The sequence below is a fragment of the Aquarana catesbeiana genome, linkage group LG05, assembly GCF_042186555.1.
Source record: "Aquarana catesbeiana isolate 2022-GZ linkage group LG05, ASM4218655v1, whole genome shotgun sequence".
In the NCBI taxonomy this organism is placed as follows: Eukaryota; Metazoa; Chordata; class Amphibia; order Anura; family Ranidae; genus Aquarana; species Aquarana catesbeiana.
In genome coordinates, this window is record NC_133328.1 from 202,926,223 (window position 1) to 202,953,744 (window position 27,522).

At 45.5% G+C, this 27,522-nt stretch overlaps 1 protein-coding gene across 1 annotated transcript in view; it reads left to right on the top strand.

Moving 5' to 3' along the window:
* VPS41 (VPS41 subunit of HOPS complex) overlaps window positions 1–27,522 on the top strand; it is a gene marked incomplete in the record, with an annotated part of 438,130 nt that overhangs the window by 361,456 nt on the left and 49,152 nt on the right. Inside the window, 2 exon segments of the mRNA XM_073630486.1 lie at window positions 712–849; window positions 14,699–14,753. Coding sequence (XP_073486587.1) covers window positions 712–849; window positions 14,699–14,753 — 193 coding nt within the window.

The following is a 27,522-nucleotide window of genomic DNA, read 5'->3' on the forward strand; positions in this document are numbered from 1 at the left end:
TTTTTTTTTTTTTTACCAAGAATATGTTGAATATATATCGAATAAATTTGTTTTTTTTTATATTTTTTGGGGATATGTATTATAGCAAAAAGAAAAAAAAATGTTTTCAAAATGGTCGCTCTTTGTTTATAGTGAAAAAAATAAAAACCGCAGAGGTGATCAAATACCACCAAAAGAAAGCTCTATTTGGGGGGGGAAGGACGTAAATTCTGTTTGGGTACAGTGTCGCTCGACCGTGCAATTGTCAGTTAGAGACGCAGTGCCGTATCGCAAAAAATGACCTGGCCATTAAGGGGGCAAATCCTTCCGGGGCTGAAGTGGTTAATGGATAAATCGATTTTGTGATTTTGCACCTATCCTATTTTTTTTTTTTTAGAACCTCCCCCACCAGGCATCAGTTTACAAGCGTTTAGAGGGAAAGCTCTTTGCAGAAGCAAAGCCATATTCCTCTACCCAAATGTCTGTCCCCACACAGACAGTGTGGAATGAGACATAAAAAGTCAGTAATGTGTGGAAGATTAGGCAATACAGGTGACTGATCCTCTGTCTTCTGCTTGCATGTTTTCAGCACAGAACTTCTTTTTTTTTCTTTTACTTTACAATGATTTAATTCTTTATATATCTAAACCAATTACAATGACTATGGATTCTCTATAAAAGTTTGCATGGTTTATACATTTTATTTTTGTTGTAAACATTTTCTGTTTCCAGTACTTGCACAGGCTTTTCAAGAGGGACCATCACAAAGGACAGAAGTACCATGAGAAACAAATCAGCTTGTATGCAGAATTTGACAGACCAAATCTTTTGCCTTTCCTTCGAGACAGCACTCACTGCCCACTAGAAAAGGTAAGCAAGACAGTTCTTTGGATAGCATAAACTCATCTGCTGCAACTCTTCAGAGTATGTCAAAACCTTACAAGGGCCATGGGCTACATAAGTCATTTTTTTCAGACGTGAATTGCTTTGCCTGTGTAACTAAGAACTATGTAACAGGATTCAAAAAGATTCTGCATGCATAATTGTACTTCATAAACATGCATAGATGTACGGTACGTATATCAATTTTTTTGAAAAATCTTTTATACATAGTCTTACAAAAACATCAGCGGTAATTTTTTTTTTTTTTTTTTTTACATTTTTTATTTTAATGATAAAAGGAGAATTTTAACATATCTACTGCTTTCAATTAAAACATATTGGTCCCACAAGCAAAGTGCATGTAAAGGCACTTCCTTTCCTAGGGTGGTAACATTTGGGCCTCTTTCACATGGGTGTTAACTATCCCCCTTAAAAGCGATCCAATGTGGGTTGCTTTTCAGAGGTGACTGTTTTGCAGGCATTCAGGAGGCAATAAGACACTGGTCACCGCCCACACCCATAACTGGCCTTCACAGTAAGGAGCACATGGAGGGCATATACATACAAGAAAAGGACAATTCCATAGCTCAACTCACCAACCAGTCTGCTGACCAACCAAATTTACCTGTCTAACCGTATGTTAAAAGCAGGGGTTTAGTTAGCACACATTTGCAAACGCATGTGAAAGCTGCAAGGCCTCGTCAAGGCACCCTGTATTACTTGCAGTCCTAACACTAAATTTATAAGTGTCTCCACAGTGGAAGCACATGCATTGAATGGATAGGTGTGAGACAGGTGAGCCTGGAGGCCGCCCTAGCCCCCTTAAAGGGACAGGACACACACTGGACACCCAGCAAGAGCAGCAAAGGCGTCCAGTGTGTCCCCGACCCAAATATACAAACGGTAACAAGACACTGGTCACCGCCCACACCCATAACTGGCCTTCACAGTAAGGAGCACATGGAGGGCATATACATACAAGAAAAGGACAATTCCATAGCTCAACTCACCAACCAGTCTGCTGACCAACCAAATTTACCTGTCTAACCGTATGTTAAAAGCAGGGGTTTAGTTAGCACACATTTGCAAACGCATGTGAAAGCTGCAAGGCCTCGTCAAGGCACCCTGTATTACTTGCAGTCCTAACACTAAATTTATAAGTGTCTCCACAGTGGAAGCACATGCATTGAATGGATAGGTGTGAGACAGGTGAGCCTGGAGGCCGCCCTAGCCCCCTTAAAGGGACAGGACACACACTGGACACCCAGCAAGAGCAGCAAAGGCGTCCAGTGTGTCCCCGACCCAAATATACAAACGGTAACAAGACACTGGTCACCGCCCACACCCATAACTGGCCTTCACAGTAAGGAGCACATGGAGGGCATATACATACAAGAAAAGGACAATTCCATAGCTCAACTCACCAACCAGTCTGCTGACCAACCAAATTTACCTGTCTAACCGTATGTTAAAAGCAGGGGTTTAGTTAGCACACATTTGCAAACGCATGTGAAAGCTGCAAGGCCTCGTCAAGGCACCCTGTATTACTTGCAGTCCTAACACTAAATTTATAAGTGTCTCCACAGTGGAAGCACATGCATTGAATGGATAGGTGTGAGACAGGTGAGCCTGGAGGCCGCCCTAGCCCCCTTAAAGGGACAGGACACACACTGGACACCCAGCAAGAGCAGCAAAGGCGTCCAGTGTGTCCCCGACCCAAATATACAAACGGTAACAAGACACTGGTCACCGCCCACACCCATAACTGGCCTTCACAGTAAGGAGCACATGGAGGGCATATACATACAAGAAAAGGACAATTCCATAGCTCAACTCACCAACCAGTCTGCTGACCAACCAAATTTACCTGTCTAACCGTATGTTAAAAGCAGGGGTTTAGTTAGCACACATTTGCAAACGCATGTGAAAGCTGCAAGGCCTCGTCAAGGCACCCTGTATTACTTGCAGTCCTAACACTAAATTTATAAGTGTCTCCACAGTGGAAGCACATGCATTGAATGGATAGGTGTGAGACAGGTGAGCCTGGAGGCCGCCCTAGCCCCCTTAAAGGGACAGGACACACACTGGACACCCAGCAAGAGCAGCAAAGGCGTCCAGTGTGTCCCCGACCCAAATATACAAACGGTAACAAGACACTGGTCACCGCCCACACCCATAACTGGCCTTCACAGTAAGGAGCACATGGAGGGCATATACATACAAGAAAAGGACAATTCCATAGCTCAACTCACCAACCAGTCTGCTGACCAACCAAATTTACCTGTCTAACCGTATGTTAAAAGCAGGGGTTTAGTTAGCACACATTTGCAAACGCATGTGAAAGCTGCAAGGCCTCGTCAAGGCACCCTGTATTACTTGCAGTCCTAACACTAAATTTATAAGTGTCTCCACAGTGGAAGCACATGCATTGAATGGATAGGTGTGAGACAGGTGAGCCTGGAGGCCGCCCTAGCCCCCTTAAAGGGACAGGACACACACTGGACACCCAGCAAGAGCAGCAAAGGCGTCCAGTGTGTCCCCGACCCAAATATACAAACGGTAACAAGACACTGGTCACCGCCCACACCCATAACTGGCCTTCACAGTAAGGAGCACATGGAGGGCATATACATACAAGAAAAGGACAATTCCATAGCTCAACTCACCAACCAGTCTGCTGACCAACCAAATTTACCTGTCTAACCGTATGTTAAAAGCAGGGGTTTAGTTAGCACACATTTGCAAATGCATGTGAAAGCTGCAAGGCCTCGTCAAGGCACCCTGTATTACTTGCAGTCCTAACACTAAATTTATAAGTGTCTCCACAGTGGAAGCACATGCATTGAATGGATAGGTGTGAGACAGGTGAGCCTGGAGGCCGCCCTAGCCCCCTTAAAGGGACAGGACACACACTGGACACCCAGCAAGAGCAGCAAAGGCGTCCAGTGTGTCCCCGACCCAAATATACAAACGGTAACAAGACACTGGTCACCGCCCACACCCATAACTGGCCTTCACAGTAAGGAGCACATGGAGGGCATATACATACAAGAAAAGGACAATTCCATAGCTCAACTCACCAACCAGTCTGCTGACCAACCAAATTTACCTGTCTAACCGTATGTTAAAAGCAGGGGTTTAGTTAGCACACATTTGCAAACGCATGTGAAAGCTGCAAGGCCTCGTCAAGGCACCCTGTATTACTTGCAGTCCTAACACTAAATTTATAAGTGTCTCCACAGTGGAAGCACATGCATTGAATGGATAGGTGTGAGACAGGTGAGCCTGGAGGCCGCCCTAGCCCCCTTAAAGGGACAGGACACACACTGGACACCCAGCAAGAGCAGCAAAGGCGTCCAGTGTGTCCCCGACCCAAATATACAAACGGTAACAAGACACTGGTCACCGCCCACACCCATAACTGGCCTTCACAGTAAGGAGCACATGGAGGGCATATACATACAAGAAAAGGACAATTCCATAGCTCAACTCACCAACCAGTCTGCTGACCAACCAAATTTACCTGTCTAACCGTATGTTAAAAGCAGGGGTTTAGTTAGCACACATTTGCAAACGCATGTGAAAGCTGCAAGGCCTCGTCAAGGCACCCTGTATTACTTGCAGTCCTAACACTAAATTTATAAGTGTCTCCACAGTGGAAGCACATGCATTGAATGGATAGGTGTGAGACAGGTGAGCCTGGAGGCCGCCCTAGCCCCCTTAAAGGGACAGGACACACACTGGACACCCAGCAAGAGCAGCAAAGGCGTCCAGTGTGTCCCCGACCCAAATATACAAACGGTAACAAGACACTGGTCACCGCCCACACCCATAACTGGCCTTCACAGTAAGGAGCACATGGAGGGCATATACATACAAGAAAAGGACAATTCCATAGCTCAACTCACCAACCAGTCTGCTGACCAACCAAATTTACCTGTCTAACCGTATGTTAAAAGCAGGGGTTTAGTTAGCACACATTTGCAAACGCATGTGAAAGCTGCAAGGCCTCGTCAAGGCACCCTGTATTACTTGCAGTCCTAACACTAAATTTATAAGTGTCTCCACAGTGGAAGCACATGCATTGAATGGATAGGTGTGAGACAGGTGAGCCTGGAGGCCGCCCTAGCCCCCTTAAAGGGACAGGACACACACTGGACACCCAGCAAGAGCAGCAAAGGCGTCCAGTGTGTCCCCGACCCAAATATACAAACGGTAACAAGACACTGGTCACCGCCCACACCCATAACTGGCCTTCACAGTAAGGAGCACATGGAGGGCATATACATACAAGAAAAGGACAATTCCATAGCTCAACTCACCAACCAGTCTGCTGACCAACCAAATTTACCTGTCTAACCGTATGTTAAAAGCAGGGGTTTAGTTAGCACACATTTGCAAACGCATGTGAAAGCTGCAAGGCCTCGTCAAGGCACCCTGTATTACTTGCAGTCCTAACACTAAATTTATAAGTGTCTCCACAGTGGAAGCACATGCATTGAATGGATAGGTGTGAGACAGGTGAGCCTGGAGGCCGCCCTAGCCCCCTTAAAGGGACAGGACACACACTGGACACCCAGCAAGAGCAGCAAAGGCGTCCAGTGTGTCCCCGACCCAAATATACAAACGGTAACAAGACACTGGTCACCGCCCACACCCATAACTGGCCTTCACAGTAAGGAGCACATGGAGGGCATATACATACAAGAAAAGGACAATTCCATAGCTCAACTCACCAACCAGTCTGCTGACCAACCAAATTTACCTGTCTAACCGTATGTTAAAAGCAGGGGTTTAGTTAGCACACATTTGCAAACGCATGTGAAAGCTGCAAGGCCTCGTCAAGGCACCCTGTATTACTTGCAGTCCTAACACTAAATTTATAAGTGTCTCCACAGTGGAAGCACATGCATTGAATGGATAGGTGTGAGACAGGTGAGCCTGGAGGCCGCCCTAGCCCCCTTAAAGGGACAGGACACACACTGGACACCCAGCAAGAGCAGCAAAGGCGTCCAGTGTGTCCCCGACCCAAATATACAAACGGTAACAAGACACTGGTCACCGCCCACACCCATAACTGGCCTTCACAGTAAGGAGCACATGGAGGGCATATACATACAAGAAAAGGACAATTCCATAGCTCAACTCACCAACCAGTCTGCTGACCAACCAAATTTACCTGTCTAACCGTATGTTAAAAGCAGGGGTTTAGTTAGCACACATTTGCAAACGCATGTGAAAGCTGCAAGGCCTCGTCAAGGCACCCTGTATTACTTGCAGTCCTAACACTAAATTTATAAGTGTCTCCACAGTGGAAGCACATGCATTGAATGGATAGGTGTGAGACAGGTGAGCCTGGAGGCCGCCCTAGCCCCCTTAAAGGGACAGGACACACACTGGACACCCAGCAAGAGCAGCAAAGGCGTCCAGTGTGTCCCCGACCCAAATATACAAACGGTAACAAGACACTGGTCACCGCCCACACCCATAACTGGCCTTCACAGTAAGGAGCACATGGAGGGCATATACATACAAGAAAAGGACAATTCCATAGCTCAACTCACCAACCAGTCTGCTGACCAACCAAATTTACCTGTCTAACCGTATGTTAAAAGCAGGGGTTTAGTTAGCACACATTTGCAAACGCATGTGAAAGCTGCAAGGCCTCGTCAAGGCACCCTGTATTACTTGCAGTCCTAACACTAAATTTATAAGTGTCTCCACAGTGGAAGCACATGCATTGAATGGATAGGTGTGAGACAGGTGAGCCTGGAGGCCGCCCTAGCCCCCTTAAAGGGACAGGACACACACTGGACACCCAGCAAGAGCAGCAAAGGCGTCCAGTGTGTCCCCGACCCAAATATACAAACGGTAACAAGACACTGGTCACCGCCCACACCCATAACTGGCCTTCACAGTAAGGAGCACATGGAGGGCATATACATACAAGAAAAGGACAATTCCATAGCTCAACTCACCAACCAGTCTGCTGACCAACCAAATTTACCTGTCTAACCGTATGTTAAAAGCAGGGGTTTAGTTAGCACACATTTGCAAACGCATGTGAAAGCTGCAAGGCCTCGTCAAGGCACCCTGTATTACTTGCAGTCCTAACACTAAATTTATAAGTGTCTCCACAGTGGAAGCACATGCATTGAATGGATAGGTGTGAGACAGGTGAGCCTGGAGGCCGCCCTAGCCCCCTTAAAGGGACAGGACACACACTGGACACCCAGCAAGAGCAGCAAAGGCGTCCAGTGTGTCCCCGACCCAAATATACAAACGGTAACAAGACACTGGTCACCGCCCACACCCATAACTGGCCTTCACAGTAAGGAGCACATGGAGGGCATATACATACAAGAAAAGGACAATTCCATAGCTCAACTCACCAACCAGTCTGCTGACCAACCAAATTTACCTGTCTAACCGTATGTTAAAAGCAGGGGTTTAGTTAGCACACATTTGCAAACGCATGTGAAAGCTGCAAGGCCTCGTCAAGGCACCCTGTATTACTTGCAGTCCTAACACTAAATTTATAAGTGTCTCCACAGTGGAAGCACATGCATTGAATGGATAGGTGTGAGACAGGTGAGCCTGGAGGCCGCCCTAGCCCCCTTAAAGGGACAGGACACACACTGGACACCCAGCAAGAGCAGCAAAGGCGTCCAGTGTGTCCCCGACCCAAATATACAAACGGTAACAAGACACTGGTCACCGCCCACACCCATAACTGGCCTTCACAGTAAGGAGCACATGGAGGGCATATACATACAAGAAAAGGACAATTCCATAGCTCAACTCACCAACCAGTCTGCTGACCAACCAAATTTACCTGTCTAACCGTATGTTAAAAGCAGGGGTTTAGTTAGCACACATTTGCAAACGCATGTGAAAGCTGCAAGGCCTCGTCAAGGCACCCTGTATTACTTGCAGTCCTAACACTAAATTTATAAGTGTCTCCACAGTGGAAGCACATGCATTGAATGGATAGGTGTGAGACAGGTGAGCCTGGAGGCCGCCCTAGCCCCCTTAAAGGGACAGGACACACACTGGACACCCAGCAAGAGCAGCAAAGGCGTCCAGTGTGTCCCCGACCCAAATATACAAACGGTAACAAGACACTGGTCACCGCCCACACCCATAACTGGCCTTCACAGTAAGGAGCACATGGAGGGCATATACATACAAGAAAAGGACAATTCCATAGCTCAACTCACCAACCAGTCTGCTGACCAACCAAATTTACCTGTCTAACCGTATGTTAAAAGCAGGGGTTTAGTTAGCACACATTTGCAAACGCATGTGAAAGCTGCAAGGCCTCGTCAAGGCACCCTGTATTACTTGCAGTCCTAACACTAAATTTATAAGTGTCTCCACAGTGGAAGCACATGCATTGAATGGATAGGTGTGAGACAGGTGAGCCTGGAGGCCGCCCTAGCCCCCTTAAAGGGACAGGACACACACTGGACACCCAGCAAGAGCAGCAAAGGCGTCCAGTGTGTCCCCGACCCAAATATACAAACGGTAACAAGACACTGGTCACCGCCCACACCCATAACTGGCCTTCACAGTAAGGAGCACATGGAGGGCATATACATACAAGAAAAGGACAATTCCATAGCTCAACTCACCAACCAGTCTGCTGACCAACCAAATTTACCTGTCTAACCGTATGTTAAAAGCAGGGGTTTAGTTAGCACACATTTGCAAACGCATGTGAAAGCTGCAAGGCCTCGTCAAGGCACCCTGTATTACTTGCAGTCCTAACACTAAATTTATAAGTGTCTCCACAGTGGAAGCACATGCATTGAATGGATAGGTGTGAGACAGGTGAGCCTGGAGGCCGCCCTAGCCCCCTTAAAGGGACAGGACACACACTGGACACCCAGCAAGAGCAGCAAAGGCGTCCAGTGTGTCCCCGACCCAAATATACAAACGGTAACAAGACACTGGTCACCGCCCACACCCATAACTGGCCTTCACAGTAAGGAGCACATGGAGGGCATATACATACAAGAAAAGGACAATTCCATAGCTCAACTCACCAACCAGTCTGCTGACCAACCAAATTTACCTGTCTAACCGTATGTTAAAAGCAGGGGTTTAGTTAGCACACATTTTTGAGCTATGGAATTGTCCTTTTCTTGTATGTATATGCCCTCCATGTGCTCCTTACTGTGAAGGCCAGTTATGGGTGTGGGCGGTGACCAGTGTCTTGTTACCGTTTGTATATTTGGGTCGGGGACACACTGGACGCCTTTGCTGCTCTTGCTGGGTGTCCAGTGTGTGTCCTGTCCCTTTAAGGGGGCTAGGGCGGCCTCCAGGCTCACCTGTCTCACACCTATCCATTCAATGCATGTGCTTCCACTGTGGAGACACTTATAAATTTAGTGTTAGGACTGCAAGTAATACAGGGTGCCTTGACGAGGCCTTGCAGCTTTCACATGCGTTTGCAAATGTGTGCTAACTAAACCCCTGCTTTTAACATACGGTTAGACAGGTAAATTTGGTTGGTCAGCAGACTGGTTGGTGAGTTGAGCTATGGAATTGTCCTTTTCTTGTATTCAGGAGGCAATACTGCCATTGTAAGTGAGAGGTCAGGGGAGGTATGTTAAAAACTAAGCTAAACTGCCTCTTGTTACTGCCTCTTTATTTCCCATGTGAATTAGACTCTCAATTCAGCTACGGCATTATCATCTTTTTCTGCATATTCCTGAATTGGACTACAATTGGCCTATGAACAGATGGTTGCTGCAGCAAACCTCTAATTTTCAGCTGCTGTTGGCGCACACTTACATGCACAGGAAGGCTACAGGATGCCCACAGATAAGAGAGGGAAATATGAACAAAGAAGGGTAAAAACTGTACATTTAAGCAAAATTATAAAGCAATCCTGTTGAAGGTACAGTGCTTTACAAAACGAAGTAGAGATTTTAGTTCTATTTTTAAAGTGTTTCTGAACCCAAAAGTAAAAATGTCATATATTGCAGTTTGCTAGTCCTTGGTATGGAAGCTGCATTCATTTTTCAAGCTTGTTTTGCTTTTATCAGCTTGTGATCCTGCAAATAACACATTTCCTATCCCTTTGTGGCTATGTAACTTTTTCACTGTATCTATGCAGGAAACCATAGTTGTCAGCCTAGACCAGTGATGGCAAACCTTGGCACCCCAGATGTTTTGGAACTACATTTCCCATGATGCTCCAACACTCTGCAGTGTAGTTGAGCATCATAGGAAATGTAGTTCCAAAACATCTTGGGGTGCCAAGGTTCGCCATCGCTGCCCTAGACTGCTCTCCTGATATGGACTACAAACATGTTCATGTCTCCATCACCTGGGACGCGGGGCAATTGGTAGATTACCCCTCCGTCTCCTGATTGACTCACTGGCTGTGATTGACAGAAGCAGGGAGCCATTGGCATGAAGATAAAAAAAAACCTTGTGCCTTTACAACTACTTTAACTTTTCATTTGTAATAAAAGCTTTCAGTAGGTAAAAAACCATTAAATATAAATGTGTAAATGAATCATTTGATATAAAAAAAATCATCATTAAAGTACCAAACTCAAAAAAAAAAAAAAAAAAACCAGTAACTCCTAATGTTTAGTGAACTCACGCCAATGAGTAACACGTTGCTATGATCTCATATATACAGGTGTCAGCATTAAAGCAAAACTACACTGCATTTGAGCACCACAAACCTAAAATAATTTAAAAGAGAAGTATGGTGTTGGGAAAAAAAATAAGCATTTATACTCACCCAGGTGGATGTAGCATTGATCTGATGCTGCATCTGTTCCCTGTCAGGTCTGCACTGAGGACTGAGCGATCAAACACCGCTGTAAAGTCAGGATCGATCCAGAGCCTGGACCGGCTGAGTGATGTCAGCCTACAGCTGACTTTAGCCGTCTGTCGGATGAAAACAGGCCACAGGAGTGCAGAACTAACTGATAGGGGAAGTGAGCCAAAATAGCTTTGACTATACTTCTCCTTTAAATTAAAACAAGTAAATATGAAATACTTTTACTGTTTACTAATGCCAGCATCATGAGGATTACAAATCGTGTTGATTGAGAGAGTGAAGTTCCACTATAAGGATCATCATCATTTCCTGGAAAACAATTATAATCAATTTGAAAATTTGGCTCTAACTGAGGGCACTGAGTTAATAATAGCAGTTCTTTTTATTCAAGCATTATGTCCTAAATGAAGCAATAGTAATTTATTTACATTGGATTTGCAGTTTTTTGTGAATAGCTAACTGTATTTGTTACTACGCGTGCTGGCACTTTTTCTGACAAGATGTTATGTGGCATGTTTAAAGCAGTGAATGTGACTTTCACCAAACATTCACTGATGGTCAATCAATCACTGTCCTTTGAAAACATATGCACCTGCATGATTCATATGCAGAGAATGTTTGAATGTCAGATTCACTGCATTCACCTCGTATTTGTCGTAGTTAATATCCTACTTACAAAGACAAATCCTATCCTTTACAAAGACAAAAGTAGGTTTACATTACAAGACCTGAAACAAGTGTATTATTTGAACTTGAAACTAGCCGCAGTCTGAATTAAAGTACTTGGCAGCTATGTATCGGTAGCTTTTCCTCTGATTAAGTGCTTGGAAGAAATAATAAAATTTGCTACTTGGAAAGAAGCCTAAAAGCATTTTGAAAATTGAAATTGAAATACCCATCGTGACCAATCAGCGTCAACTCAAGCTAAGTGTATTAAGCCTTTTAACAGACCTCAGTTCGGTATGAAGCAAGAATGTCAGTATTTACAAAGCCAAATGTGCTGTACATTGTACCGACATATAACACATGTTCATGCTTTCATAGGAAGTTACTCTAAAATCACTGAGCTCTAGGTTGTACTTAAAGTGTATGTTCAGCCAAAAGTGTGGGTGCAACCTGACCCCTGTCTGGTTTTTGCTGCTATACAGAGCTCCATTAAAGGGATTTGCTTAAAGGTTAAGTTCACCTTTTCATGAAAAATTTATGGGCAAACTAACCCCAAATAGCCTTTCTACCAGAGGCATAACTAGAACTTTCAGGGCCCTGGTGCAAGAAACCATGCAAGCCCCCCCCCCGGCCACACCCCCCCTTTCAAAAAAGCATGATTTTTATCCAAAAAAAAAATCAATATTTAAAACAGTAAATTGGTTCTGTTTCTGATTTCAAACTGTAATTGTCAACAGGTAGTTTTAGGATATGACATGGTCACACGACAGGTCACAATGATGACAATGGGCCTGTAAAATAACATAAACCAAGACAGCGAAAGTGCTGGAGGGTTTATGGGATCAGTGGCAGTGCTAAAGGGGGGGCAGGGAATAGAATTAGTGGCAATCCTGGGGGGGGAGGGATGGGATCCGTGTCAGTGCTGGGGGGGAGGGGATGAGAATTGGTGCTTGTGGGGGGAGAGTAAGATAGTGACAGTGCTGGGGGGGGGGGGTGTTGATGGAGGAGAAATGGGATCCGTGGTGGAGTGGATTGGGTTCAGTGTCAGTGCTGATATGTGGGGGGGTAGTGGGGTCAGTGGCATGCTAATATGGGGGAGGGGGGTGGGATCAGTGGTGACGGTGATCACTTGCTCTGTGTCGGTTTCCCCTTAATGCTTGGTGTCTCTCTGGCTCCCTCCACGTGTCGCCAGTGACACCTACTGATCCCGAGATGAGGCAAACCTCCTCCAGCTCTTCCCTCTTCACCGTACTGAGTCAGCTGACTTTCTCTTCCAGTTTCCGCCCCATGATGGCCATGCCAAATCTTCCTGTAGCAGTGAACTCTGCCATCTTTGTTGGTGGACTTCTATCCAATGGGTGGAGAGCCTGGGTGTGCAATCTGCTATGCCGTTACTATGGCAGTGTACAGAATTTTACAAGGCTTCCATCATCCCCCTCATTGGAGAACAACAACTTCCCAAATACACCCACAGTACAGCATGTGCCAGGGTAAGGACACGCCATAGTCACATGGCCTATGAGGAGTGACCACACCTACAAATCCCAGTTCTGTCCCTGTGTTTCCTTCATACTAAACTCCTCTAATGATAACAATGATATATTAATTGCAGAGCCCTTTACTATGGTCCCGCAGTGAGACCCTTTCACATGTTCTGCAGTGGGCCCCCTTCCTTCCTCCTTTGCCCCCCCCCCCCCCCCCCACGGTGGTGGAACACCAGGGATTGGTCGCAAGTGCGACCTTTGCGACCCTGGTAGTTCAGCCACTGCTTTCTTCCCTTCCAGACCCCAATTCCCTGTGCTACCTGTTTACAGGTCCATACACTGCAATATGCAGCCTCAGAATGAGTGTGACCGCACTGACTAATAAGAAATGCTTCTTTTTTTTTTTTTTTTTTTTTCTGGCACTCACAAGAAGAAGCCTCAGATGTGCTTCTCATAAGTGCTTGTAATTGCGAGTCATTGTCCGCCAAACTGAAAATGAAGGAAAATCTCTCTAGCACAGCCCCAGATAGCAGTAAAACACAACAAGGGTTTTAATTCTTTCCAATTCTATTCATACCTAGATAAAAGGTTTTTAGCTCGACATACACTTTAATGTGGAACTATTGTCAAAGGTCACCATGTAAAAATTATAACACAAAACAGCACCATGTGTCTGCACTGCAGTCAGGTTCCATCAAGTCTTTGAATGTAATGCATGCTTTACCACTGCTTTAGCCTAAAGAGCAAGTCTACATTTCTTGAACTTGCAGTCTTATCCCTGGGAAGCTTCAGTTCCATTGACACACGTCCAAATTCTGTGTACTGCGTGAACACAAACTTCCCCTGTGGCAGTGCCCAAAACATAGGATGTACAAACACAGAATCAAAAGTGACATTGTTTTAGCTAGAGCAGAGAAAGGCAAATGGAAACCCCCGATTGATTGTGATTCCTCTATATAGTGACACACAGGGGTTGGAGAGTACAAAATCTGACTTTCAGATTTTTTTGTCAAGCTTAATTGAAAAAGCCAATGTTAGAAGCTGATTGGCTACCATGCACAAGTGCACCGGATTTTTACTCTCCAGTTTTAGTAAATCAATCCACCTCCTGCAGCCTTCTCTTAGCAGCTCCTGCCATTATTTCCATCCTTCAGAAGTTTGAAGTCTCCTCATTAGATGCAGTAATTCTCTGAAACAAAAACTGTGACTGTACAGCTGCACCCTTGTAGTATGGTGTTTCACCACCAATTAAAGATAATGAATCAGTAATGATCTTGTCTTATAAAAAATGGATTGTTTAAAATATACCTTCTGTTTCAAGAAAACTCTTTAGAGCCCTTTCACACTAGCGCAATAGCACCTGCAAACCACCCCGAAAGTGCCGCTACTTTCATTCCAGTGTGAAAGCCCCGAGGGCTTTCACACTGGAGCGATGCGCTGGCAGGACGGTAAAAAAAGTCCTGCCAGCAGCATCTTCGGAGCGTTGAAGGAGCGGTGTGTATACCGCTCCTGCCCATTGAAATCAATAGGACGGCGCGGCTATACCGCCGGCAAAGCGCCTCTGCAGAGGTGCTTTGCGGTGGTATTTAACCCTTTCTCGGCCGCTAGCGGGGGGGGTAAAACCCCCCCCCGCTAGCGGCCGCATACCGACGGTAAAACGCTGCTAATAATAGCGGCGTTTTACCGCCGACCCCGCCCCAGTGTGAAAGGGCTCTCTGAGAAGCTTCAAAAAGAATAAGTGTTGTTTTCACCATCTACACTTACAGAAACTGTCTTTTTTTTTTTTTTCGTGTTATGTAACATAATTTCAGGTTGTCCTTGTGGTTTATAATAGACTCTTATCATCAAATTTGAAATCTCATTTCCTTCCCCTCAATTACAGGCTCTTGAGATCTGTCTTCAGAGAAATTTTGTTGAAGAGACAGTTTTTTTGTTAAGTAAGTACATTCACGTGTTCGGCTTAATATGGACAAGATTTATAAGAATAAAGTATGTGATGCGTTTTGCATATAAGGGATTAGCAGATATTTAGGCAGATTTTTAGCTAAGAAGAATATTTGTTATGGAGCAATAAATCTTATAAATGGTAATAGGCAGCTAACAAAGCAGACAGTGCTGCCTACCTCCAGTACCTTCATACTTAACACAATATATTCAATACATGGACAGCGTGGCTTTTAGCTGTGAGTTCCTCCAGGCTGGGGGGGGGGGGGGGGGCAATGACTTTATTTGGATGGACACTATTCTATAATTCTGAATACTACAGAAATGATACCTGTAGTGAAAAATGAGAGTGAGTTAATTCTAAATATTCTGGCCACCTCTCCAGACCCTGCTACACATAGCAGCCGTGATTCCCCTTTTCGCTGGTATAGCTTTCTATACACAACCCCAGAATGAGTGTCAGTCATAACGCTTGCAGTAGCAAGCACTCATTGGTCACGTTACACATGACAGTGCTGACCAATGAGCTCTCTGGCAGTGACCCCTGGAATGTCTGTGCATGAGCGAGGGATCCGGCGCATCTACAGACATGCTGCGGGGTCCCGGTCAGGTCCTGTAGACCAACAGAGACTTGCAGTGTTTCTATGCATGCACTATATCTCTATTGAAGATGGTGGTGTAGGAGAAAGGTGGTGAAATGGGAACTTTGGCTTCATGCAAGGCAACAATGGACTCCTCTTTCTAGTAAGTGGTTTTTTTTTTTTTGGTTTTTTTTTGTTTTTTTTTTTGGTGGGGGGGGGTTATTTTAGAAAGAAGTTCCAGATAGCAAGGATAACTTGCCACACATTTGTGGCAGTGTTGAATTGTACGTCTGTTAACTTGCTGCACATTTTCATTGGCAAGTTGTGCACTTGTGCACAAGTTCTAGTTGATACTTTTTCCAATTTGTAGCAAATTTGTGGCAAGTCTCTAGCAAGAGCAAAGTTGTACTGATAAGTCTACAGCATGAAAATTCAGCCACAGTGACCCCTGTGATGGGATGATTATTGCACAACATAATTGAACCAGAACTTGCAGCAGACTTGCGGAATGTTTCCAAAGAAAATTGATCTGGAGTCATGCAGTGCTGACTTGCTGCAATTGTGCAACAAATTTGTGAAGCCTGGCAAGTCTAGCAATAGCTTAGCAAGTCAATTTTCAAACTTGCAGCACAATTGCTTGCTATCTGGGTTCCTTTTAAAAATCAAACTAGCAGGGTGTATCCATAGACACTTCCTTTCCTAGGGTGGCAACCACACCTTTACCTGCACACTTTTGGATCGCACTACATGGCAACAATGCCCATTGCACTGGCACATTCTTCTGTAGTCACCCCATCAAAACTGTGATGTTAGTCCACCACTGAAGTGTGCACATATCAACAAAGTGCTCATGCAAAAAGTGCACAGATTTAAGCAACACAGGGAGAGAACGCATGTATAAAGTCAAAGGAAAACATTGTATTTTCTTTACCATACATCACGGCACACAGAGCCATAGTAGTAACTATATGGGTATATAGGCACCTTCAGGTGATGGACACTGGTATACCCAATACAGGAAGTTCACACCCTATATAACCCCTCCTCCTACCAGGAGTACCTCAGTTTTTTTCGCCAGTGTCTAAGGTGGTGGTCACAAGTGAAGATGTGCTCTGAAAAGCTCCGCTGGAGGGATCCTTGCTGGATTTAAACAGCCTCCACAGACCGGATCCATCCAAAGTGCCACTGAGGCCAAAGTGGATGGCACCCGGGTTTCGTTTATGAAGAACAAGGTTTTGCCTGTAACGCCTCTCCTTGCAGGGCTGGACCCCGGGACCCAGGGCTTTTGGTCGAGCTTACATTACCTAAAGTTTTTTCTGGCGGGGTGCTAATACAGGTCCAAGGGAGTAGAATCCCGATAAAAAGGGACCCGGTCCTTGAAGGTTTGCTAACACAGCCCGCCGTGATGGGTGAAGTTTTGGATCTGTCTGTCTTCAGCAGTATCCTGCGGCAAGGATAAGGTAAGGGAAGAAGCCTAGGAACTGTAAAAAGTCCACCTATTCATGAGTAAAATGTTGTCATGCCTTAAAGTCTCCACTAGAGGGAGTAAATGCACGTACCTGATACGTTGCTTCTCAGTCAGCTCAGTGTCCCAGCTAACAGCATGTGTGTAGTCTTGGCCAGCTAGGGGGGATTCCTCATCTAGAACAAAGTTTGCAACAGCATGTTCTTTTCCCCCCTGGGGGAACTAAGGGGCTGGGAGGTACAACAGTAGTTTGTACTAGTAACCCCCCCCCCTCGGGGGGTGCGTCAGCTTCTCTATGTTGATATTTTATGTCCCCACAGAAGCCCATAAACGTCAACCTTAGTTCCCTGTCTCCCTAACCTTCCCTTTTCCTACCCTCTCGATGGGTCGGACTATTGGTAGTTTTAAACAAGAGGGGGGGTTAATGAGCAGAGGGGGCGTGGTTTAGGCACAGTGCTATGTGTGGGACGTAGTGTCCACGAGGAGCACACAGTGCAGGCGCTGGGGATGCAGAGCAGAGAAAAACAGATGGTTCTCAGCTAGGAGCTGGAGAATATGGATGTCTGGCACACAGTAGCGCTGGGGGATCATAAGGCAATGCATACAGGCATTTCCAGTACAGGAAATACATTTCTTTTCATACATCAGGGGACACAGAGCCATAGTAGTTACTATGTGGGTTATAGGCCACCTTCAGGTGATGGACACTGGCACACCCTAAATTAAAAAGTGCTCTCCCTATATAACCCGTCCCACTACCGGGAGTAACTCAGTTTTTTCGCCAGTGTCTAAGGTGTTGGTCATGAGTAAAGATGTGCTGTGCTCCACTGGAGCAATCCTTGCTGGGGCTAGCCATGCTGACCGGATCCATTCAAAGTGTCTTGTTTTGGGCCAAATTGAATGGTACCCGGGCCTCATATCCAAAGAAACGAGGTTTTGCCTGTGAATGCTTCTTTTTAGAGAGCTGGACCCCGGGATCCAATACTTTTGGTAGTAAGGCCATAAAGTTTTACTGGCAGGGTGCTATTGCAGGGCCAGGATAGCGGGTTCCCTAGAGTACCCAGCTCCTGAAGGTTTAATGGAACCCACCGTGAAGAGTGAAGATTGGGTCTGTTGGTTTACCACAGAAAACCCTGCGGCAGGGGAAGGTAAGTGGAGTTTACTAAGAAATCCCTTTGAATTTTCTTCTGAATGTCTCCTTTAAGAAATAATGTTGTCATGCCTATGTGTCACCACTGGGGGCTGTATTGAGCACTCACGCTGAGAGCATACTGTGTCAGGAGAGCTGAGATGCTTCTTCCTCCAGGCAGACAACAGGACCTCTGGTAAGCTTGGGGGGTGGGGTTCTTTTCCCCACCAGTCGCCCCCTTGTGCTGATTGTCTTGCCCCTCTCCTTGGGGGAAGAAGCACTTTAGGTTTTTAATTTTAAAAAAAATTGTGAGATCAGCACGCCACTAGGCGCCTTACAAGACACCCCTGTGCCATGCTGCTTCATCCCAGGTCCCAGGGACCGTGAGCACGCCGCTCGCGTGGGAAATGCTGCTTTTTGGGAAAAAAAAGAGGTAATGGGAAAGCCATGGCTAACGCAGTGGGGGCAGGGCTAAGCGGTGTTGGTGTCCTCAGACGTCCAAACACGAGGAGGCATGGTTTAAAGGCACAATATCTATTGTTGCAGATGTGGAGGGACACAGGAGCAAAGTGTCGTTAGAGGTTGGTGACACAGGCATTCCTTGGGCACATTTACTATTGCATCAAGTTGGGCATTGATAAACAGCAGCAGAGTTGGACTATCGCTCAAGCAGTGCATGTGATTTCTTCTGATGGTACCTCTGCTGTGTGCATCGGGCTAAGGTCAGAAGGGGGGGTTAAAACACCCCCAGAAATAGAGCTAAAGGAGTCCCCCTCTAGGTCTGGTAAGCCTACTCATTTCTGCAGATGGCATCCTCCCCTGAGAGGGAGTGACTGGTTAGAAATGTTTACCATTGTTTTCAACACTGCAGCCCCTTTGTATTTTACCAAAGGTTCTTTTTTCCCTCAGCCATGATGGGTTTTTATAAAAAAAAAGTTTAGCGACTTTAATCGCACAGATTCTCTTTTATTGCCCAGGACCCTCAAAGGGGGAACTAGGGGCGGGAAAAGAGGTCCCCTCAGGAGACTGTGGTGAGGCTGATGACTCCTCTTCTGAGGTGTCAAATGTGGGAGAACCAGCTGGTTTCAATACATTGCTGAATGGTCCACTCCACATTTATGCTCCCTTAACTAAGTGTTTGGGTTCGTTAAAGCCTCCTCAGACTGTGCATGATTTTTTCCTGTCCATTTATTGTTGGAAAAGCCTTTTTTTGTATCTGAGAATATTTCCCAGATAAATGTTATTTTCCTCCTAGTTGAGTTTTTACACTTTATCCTATGATGGAGGGAATTCACGAAATACAGTATACTAGCAGTTAACGCAGTATATCCTCTGTGAATAAGAGCTGTTATTCGGCAGACAATACTCAAATGCTTAGGCATCCGATTAATAAAGTTGGAATTCCTTTTAGAGAAAAAAAAAAACATTTTTCTCTGGCAGATTGGGCAGCCTGGCTGACAGTAATTGCTTAATCGTTGAGGCCAGTTTAACAGGTGTTCTAGGATCCTGCTCAGCAGGTCCAGAATTCTAGCAGCTTTATGCTTGCAATAATGGCTTGTGAGTTCCTTTTGTAGAACTTCCACAACGTTCTCAGGCAGGTGCTAACTAGTCAAACGCACAACTGCTGAGATGCCCATGGCGGTTTGCACCTGTACAGCCTGGGGATACCAGGTGCTATACACTGTTCTGTGCACAATATTGCTAAACGCATGAGTGTAGGAACGCACATCAGCAGAGGATAAACTTCCTTTCACCATGCAGAAACTCCTGGCTAGTCTTCCTTTTGCAGTAGAACAGCTAATTGAGGTTGTTTGGATAATTCATTCAAAGAAATTCTAGTGTGAAAAGTACCCCCTTTTTTCCATTTAAGTAAAGGAGTAAATTATATTTTTATTTTTAAAAGCTCCTTCTTTTGTGCCAGGGGCATCAGCCTCCAGGCAATCACGATGGCTTCCACCATCAGGTTCAGTAGGTAATCCTCAGAGTTAACCCTAGGGAGGGGAGGAAAACCTACCTAAGATACTGTTGCCTCCTTATCAGGAGGCGCCCCGCTAGTTCAATAGGGGGAATTCTTCTGCAGTTCTCATGGATCTGACAGGAAGAAGAATGAGGGATTTCCTCAATAGCTCCAATCTGGAGTTCCAAGATTTCCCGTCTCCTCGTTTTTTTTCTCATATCAAGCGTTCCTAAGGAACCAGAGAAAAAGTCTTTCTCTTCGCATGGAATTTATCTGATCAGTAGTCTCCTTCCTACAAGGGGGAGAACTTCTGGCGTCTATCGACATCAACGATGCTTATCTCCATGTGCCGATCTTCCCCACTCACCAGAAATTTCTACGCTTCGAGGTAGAAAATCTTAATTTCCAGTTTACAGCTCTACCTTTTTCGGGCTAGCTACTGCACTTCAAGTGTGTATAAAGATCCTGGCTCCTACTTTAGCCAGGTTAAGGGCTCAAAGTATAATGATACTAGCCTACTTGGACGATCTACTCTTGATAGGTCAGTCAGTAGCACGTTTAAACCAAGGTCTGGTTACCGCAGTCAGCTACCTGGAATACTTGGGTTGGATCCTCAACCTAGTAAGATCCTCCTTAAAACCATCAAGGAGATTGCAGTACTTAGGGCTGATTATAGATACAGTCCACTAAGGGGTATTTTTACCCCAGGAAAGAATCGGTTCCTTAAAAGAACCGATTTGATGGGTCAAAACAAAGCGAAATCCTTCTATTTATGTTTGCATGTGTTTATTGGGAAGTATGGTGGCTTCTTCTAGGCCGTTCCTTATGCGCAGTTCCATTCAAGTCTGCTGCAAAACAGTATCCTGTCAACTTGGAACAAGAAGATCCAAACTCTGAACTTCCCGTTGCGTTTATCCGCCAAAGTGCGTCAGAGCCTCAATTGATGGTCGCTATCCAAGAATCTTCAAAAAGGAAGCTCTTTTCTACCGGTTACCTGGAAAGTGGTAACAGATGCCAGCCCTTTGGGCTGGGGAGCAGTCCTGGAAGAAGCTTGCCCATCAGTATTCCAGGAGATTCGGGCAGTACACCTGGACCTGGACGCTCAGACTATAAAATGATCCTGTCAGCATACAATCCGACAATGCCACGGCTGTGGCTTATATCCATCACAAAGGGGGCACGAGAAGTTGTGCGGCCCAGAAAGAGGTGAATTATTTTTCTGTCTTGGGCAGAAAGCAACATTCCTTGTCTGCCAGCAATTTTCATTCCAGGAATGGAGAATTGGCAGGTGGACTACTTGAGTCGCTAACTATTGTTTCTGAGAATATGGTTCTTCACCCCGGGATCGCCAATCAATATGCCATGGATGGGGAGTTCCGGACGTGGGTCTATTGGCGTCCGGGTTCAACAAGATCGACAACTTTGTGTCAAGGACAAGGGATCCGATGGCATGCAAAACAGATGCCTTGGTATTTCCATGGGATCAGTTTTCACTGGTCTATGCTTTCCCTCCTGTTCTCCTTCTGTGCCTTCTTCGCAAGATCAAGCAAGAAGTGTGGCCCAGGAGATCTTGATTTGCCAAGATCATAAAGATGGTGGTAGGGGACCCTTGGTCCCTACCACTGTGGCCAGACCTTCTTTCGCAAGGTCCAGTATTCCATCCTTCCTTATAAACGCTAAGTTTAACAGTTTGGCTATTGAGACCCACATTCTAAAATAAGACCGTGAGCTGTGAGCTGTCAGCTTCAGTAGTTCTACTTTGGTTAATGCTAGGAGGCCAGCCTCCAGTGTCATATACTAATGAATCTGGAAGGCATATGTCTCCTGGTGTGAATCCAGGGATTGGCACCCCAGGAAATATGTCATAGTTAGGATCCTTGAATTCCTACAGATAGGATTAAAAATAAAGCTGGCCTTGAGTACTATCAAAGGCCGGATGTCGGCCTATCGGTCTTTCTTTTCAATGTCCACTTGCCTCTCACTCTCTGGTTCATAACTTTATTCAGGGGGTAAGGCAGATTAATCCTCCATTTTGGTCACCCCTGAACCATTGGGACTTGATTTTAGTCCTGTCAGCTTACAGAAGCAGCCTTTTGAACCAATACGGAGATATTCCCTTGATTCTCTTGACAAGGGAAAATCATTTTTTCTTGATTGCCATATCTTCTGCAAGAAGAGTATCAGAGATGGCTGCTCTTTCTTGTAAAGAGCCATATTGGTTGTTAATAAGGATGAGGTTGTATTGCGGCCTCAGGCCTCATCCTGAATTCCTACCGAAGGTAGTGTCGGGTTTTCATTTAAACCAAGATATTGTTCTGCCTTCATTTTTTTTCCAGAACCTTGTTGCTGTGGAAGAAAGGTCACTACATTCTCTTGATGTGGTGAGAGCGGTCAAAGTCTTTTGAAACTGACTGCTCAGATTCATAAAACAGATGTTTTGTTTGTGTTTCCAGGCGGTCCTAAAAGAGGACAGGCATCGTCGAAATCTACTATTTCTAAATAGGTTACATAGTTACAAGTGATTGTTCAAACTTATGGTTTAAAGCGGAAAATTCCTTCTTTTCATATTAAAGCGCACTCCACCAGGGCTGTTAGTGCCTCTTGGGCAGTGCATTACCAAGCCATGGCTCAGATCTAAAAGGCCGTAACTTGGTCTTCAATCCACACATTTACCAGACTCTATCAAGTAGATGTAAAAGATTATGATTATATCACCTTTGGGCACAGTGTACTGCAGGCTGCAGTATATATCCTCTAGTCTCTTGGTGCCCTAGTTTTGGTGTCTTCCTCCCTTCAGTTAGCATTGCTATGGGACATCCCACATAGTAACTACTATGGCTCTGTGTCCCCTGATGTATGAAAAAAAAAAGATTTTTTTTTTTTAAACAGCTTACCTGTAAAATCCTTTTCTTTGGTCCCTCCCTTCTTGGTATACACGTGTATTGCTTTGCTACAAAACTGAGTTACTCCCAGTAGTGGGAGGGGTTATATAGGGAGTGCATTTTTTAATTCAGGTTATGCCAGTGTCCATCACCTGAAGGTGGCCTATAACCCACATAATAACTACTATGGCTCTGTGTCCCCTGATGTACTTCAAAGAAAAGGATTTTACAGATAAACTGTTTTTAAAAAAAAAATCCTATTTTTACTCACCACCAAGCTGAACTTCATCAGCGACATTGTATTGCTAGACTATTGCTCAGCAAGTAGTGCATTTACTTAGTGCCTCTGCTTTTGTGCTTAGCACTATGGCTCCCAAAAAAGACACCACAAAGACCTCAAAAAAGGTACCAAAGATTTCACCCCTAGAAGCTGGGAACTCCAGTTGTGCCCCCACACTGTCATCCTCTCCTGAAATATCAGATATGGCAAGCCAGGGTGAGTCATTGGAACCAATTGGTGGTGCAGTTGCTTCTCACATCTCAGCCCCTGTATACGTGATTGAAGATGCCTTTTCCTCCGCCCTGCTGGGCCTAGAGGGAAGATTAGCAGCTTTAATCGCATCCTCCATCCAAAAGTATAGGAAGCATGTTAGATCCCCCTCCCCCACCTTAGACCCTTTACCAAGTGATTAGTGAGTAGAGGATGAGGTGTTACCCTCTGGTGATCAGGAAGAAAGACAAACCGATTACTCCTCTTCAGAGAAAACAACGGTGGATGAACCTTTTTCAGCCTCGCAATCTGAGAAATTGCTGGTGCAATCTCTTATGGAGATGGTTCGTTCCACTTTCAAGCTACCCCTAACGGAGTCAGCTGAAAGTTCTGTTTCTTCTTTGGGTTCCTTAAAACCCTCACAGCCTTTGCATGCGTTTCCTGTCCATGCATTATTAGAACAACTTATTTATGCTGAATGGGATCACCCGGATAAGCATTTTCTCCCTCCGAGATTCTCAGTTCTCTATCCCAAGGAGGAGAAATTCACCAAAAGATGGAATTATACCAACAGTTGACGCTGCGATTTCCAATGTGAATAAAAGTCTAACTTGTTCAGTAGACAATGCACAAATGCTTAAGGATCCAATAGATAAAAGTTTGGAATTCCTGTTAAAATCCTTTTTCCTTGGCAGGTGCTGTTACTCAGCCTGCAGTTGCTGCAATAGGCATCTGTCAATCCCTAAAGGACCAGTTTAGACAGGCCCTTAAGGAGGTTCCTGTACAGCAAGCCTGGGATTTGGCCGAACTACCAAAGGCATTATGTTTTGCCATAGACGCCATTAAAGATTCTATTCACCAGGCGTCCCACCTTGCGCTTGTGCTAATACACATGCGTAGGATCCTGTGGTTTAAAAATTGGTCAGCCGAAGCACCATGCTAAAGGCTCCTGACTGGGTTTCCTTTTCATGGGGATAAGCTGTTTGGGGATGATTTGGACAAATACATCCAAACAATTTCTAGTGGGAAAAGTACTCTTTTGCCAGTCAAAAGAAAGTATAAACGCCCTTTATTTAAACGGGCTCTTTCTCCTCTTTCTTTTGCCAGTTAAAAGGAGGAACACCCTTCATTTAGGCGGACTCTTTCTCCGGCGCCAGGGGCATCCGCCTCTAGGCGGTGGCGATGGCCTCCACTGTCAGTCTAGAGCAAAGCCTCAGGGTCAGGCCCAGGCACAAAAGAAGTCCTGGGGGCGGAGCAAGCTAGAGTTACGGGAGTTTCCACCATCTCGTTTTCTGGAGTCAGTCGTTCCCAAAGATCCAGGGAAAAGGCAATCTCTGTTTCGGGCTCTAGACCGATTACTGGCTCAGGGGGTGATTATACAAATCCCCACAGAAGAGCAAAGTTTGGGATTTTATTTAAACCTCTTTACGGTACCAAAACCAAATGGAGATGTCAGACCCATTCTAGATCTAAAAAATCTAAATCATTTCCTGAAGATCCACTCTTTTCTCATGAAGTCGATCAGGTCAGTGGTTTCTATCCTACAAGGAGGAGAACTTCTGAAGTCTATCGACATCAGGGATGCATATCTGCATGTCCCTATATGTCCCGCTCACCAAAGATTTCTGCGGTTCGAGGTAGAACAGCATCATTTTGCGTTTGTAGCCTTGCCCTTCGGGCTAGCAACAGCACCCCGGGTGTTTACAAAAGTTTTGGCTACACCTCTAGCCAAGTTAAGGGCTCAAGGCATAACAGTCTTGGCGTACTTAGATGATCTATTGCTAATAGACCAGTCGGTGGCTCGTTTGGAGCAAAGCCTGGAAAATCTGGGGTGGATTCTCAACCTAGAGAAGTCTTCCTTAAAACTGCTAAAAAAAAAGCTGGAGTACCTGGGTCTGATCATAGACACAGCCCAGAAAAAGGTGTTCTTGCCTCAAGCAAAGATCAACTCCATAAGAGAGCTGGTGCAGGTGGTCAGGTCGAAAGGAGATCCCTCCATTCGCCTTTTGCATGAGGTTGTTGGGGAAGATGGTGGCTTCATTCGAAGCGGTTCCCTATGCCCATTTCCATTCGAGACGGTTGCAAAACAGTATCCTGTCTGCTTGGAACAAAATGGTTCAAGCTTTAGACTTGCCAAAGCCGCTGTCCCCAAGGGTGTCCCAAAGCCTCAGTTGGTGGTTGGTAACCCAGAATCTGCTGAAAGGAAAATCATTCAGACCGGTTATCTGGAAGGTGGTAACGACAGATGCCAGCCTTTCAGGTTGGGGAGCAGTGCTAGAAAAGACAACGGTCCAGGGACAATGGTCAACAACCGAAAAGACCATGCCCATCAACATCCTGGAGCTTCAGGCAGTGGGTTTGGCTCTGAAGACCTGGACATTCAGGTTATGGAGTTGTCAGGATCCAATCCGACAATGCCACTGCTGTGGCTTAAATCAATCACCAATTGGGCACCAAGAGTCTCGCAGCACAGAGGGAGGTGAACCATATCCTAACTTGGGCAGAAAGGAATGTTCCATGCCTATCAGCAGTTTTCATTCCAGGAGTATAAAACTGTCAGGCGGACTTCTTGAGCCAGTTGCTCCCAGGGGAATGGTCCCTTCATCCCGATATTTTTCAGGCTGTTTGCCAAAAATGGGGGACTCCGGACATAGATCTTCTGGCGTCCAGATTCAACATAAAGTTGGTCGAATGTGTCCAGGACAAGGGATCCACTCGCATACAAAACAGCTGCGTTGGTGACCCCGTGGGGTCAGTTCTCACTGATTTATGCATTCCCCGCTATTTAGTTGCTGCCACGACGACTTTGCAGGATCAAGCTGGAAAGAAAGCTGGTAATTCTGGTAGCCCCAGCATGGCCCAGAAGGTCCTGGTATGCAGAAATCATAAAGATGGCGGTGGAGGATCCATGGTCCCTTCCACTACAGCCAGACCTACTCTCACAGGAGCCGATATTCCATCCTTCCTTACAAACTCTAAATTTAATGGCTTGGCTATTGAAGCTCACATTCTGAAGAAACGTGGGCTTTCTGGGTCCGTTATGTCTACCTTGATTAATGCAAGGAAGCCAGCTTCCAGAACTGTATATTATAGAATCTGGAGGGCTTATGTTTCCTGGTGTGAGTCCAAGGGTTGGCACCCTCGGAAGTATAACATAGGCAGAATTCTTGCCTTTCTACAAGTAGGGGTAGAGATGAAGCTGGCCTTGAGTACTATTAAGGGCCAAGTCTCAGCTTTATCGGTTTTATTTCAAAGACCGCTTGCTTCACATTTTTTGGTCTGTTTTTATGCAAGGGGTGATGCGGCTTAATCCGCCAGTCAGACCTCCTTTGAACCCTTGGGACTTGAACTTAGTTTTGTCAGTGTTACAAAAATAGCCATTTGAACCGATGCAACATATTCCCTTAGTCCTTCTGACAAGGAAGTTTGTGTTCTTGGTTGCTATATCCTCAGCAAGGAGGGTTTCGGAATTGGCTGCTCTTTCTTGTAAAGAGCCATATTTGATCACGAGGACAGGGTCGTGTTGCGTCCTCGTCCAAGTTTTCTGCCAAAACTGGTCTCAGGTTTTCGGATCCGGAAGACTGATGTCTTGTTTGTGCTGCCAGAAGGTCCTAGGAAAGGACAGGCAGCGTTGAAATCTGTCGCTAAGTGGATTCTGCAAGTTATAATTCAGGCTTATGATTTAAGGGGTAAGATTCCACCTTTTCAAGTCAAAGTGCACTCTACCAGAGCAGTTAGTGCTTCTTGGGCAGTGCGTCACCAGGCCTCCATGGCTCAGATCTGTAAGGCCACAACTTGGTCTTCGGTACATACATTCACCAAGTTTTATCAGGTGGATGTAAGAAGGCATGAAGATATCGCCTTTGGGCGCAGTGTGCTGCAGGCAGCAGTATAGGTCCTCCAGTCTGGGGGTGCCCTAAGGGTTGCGTCTCCCTCCCCTCAAATAGCATTGCTATGGGACATCCCATATAGTTAATACTATGGCTCTGTGTCCCGTGATGTACGATAAAGAAAATAAGATTTTTATAACAGCTTACCTGTAAAATCCTTTTCTTGGAGTATATCATAGGGCACAGAGGTCCCTCCCCTCTTTCTGGAGTTTAGGTATATTGCTTTGCTACAAAAACTGAGGTACTCTTGGTAGGAGGAGGGGTTATATAGGATGTGAACTTCCTGTATTGGGTATACCAGTGTCCATCACCTGAAGGTGCCTATATACCCATATAGTTAATACTATGGCTCTGTGTCCCATGATGTA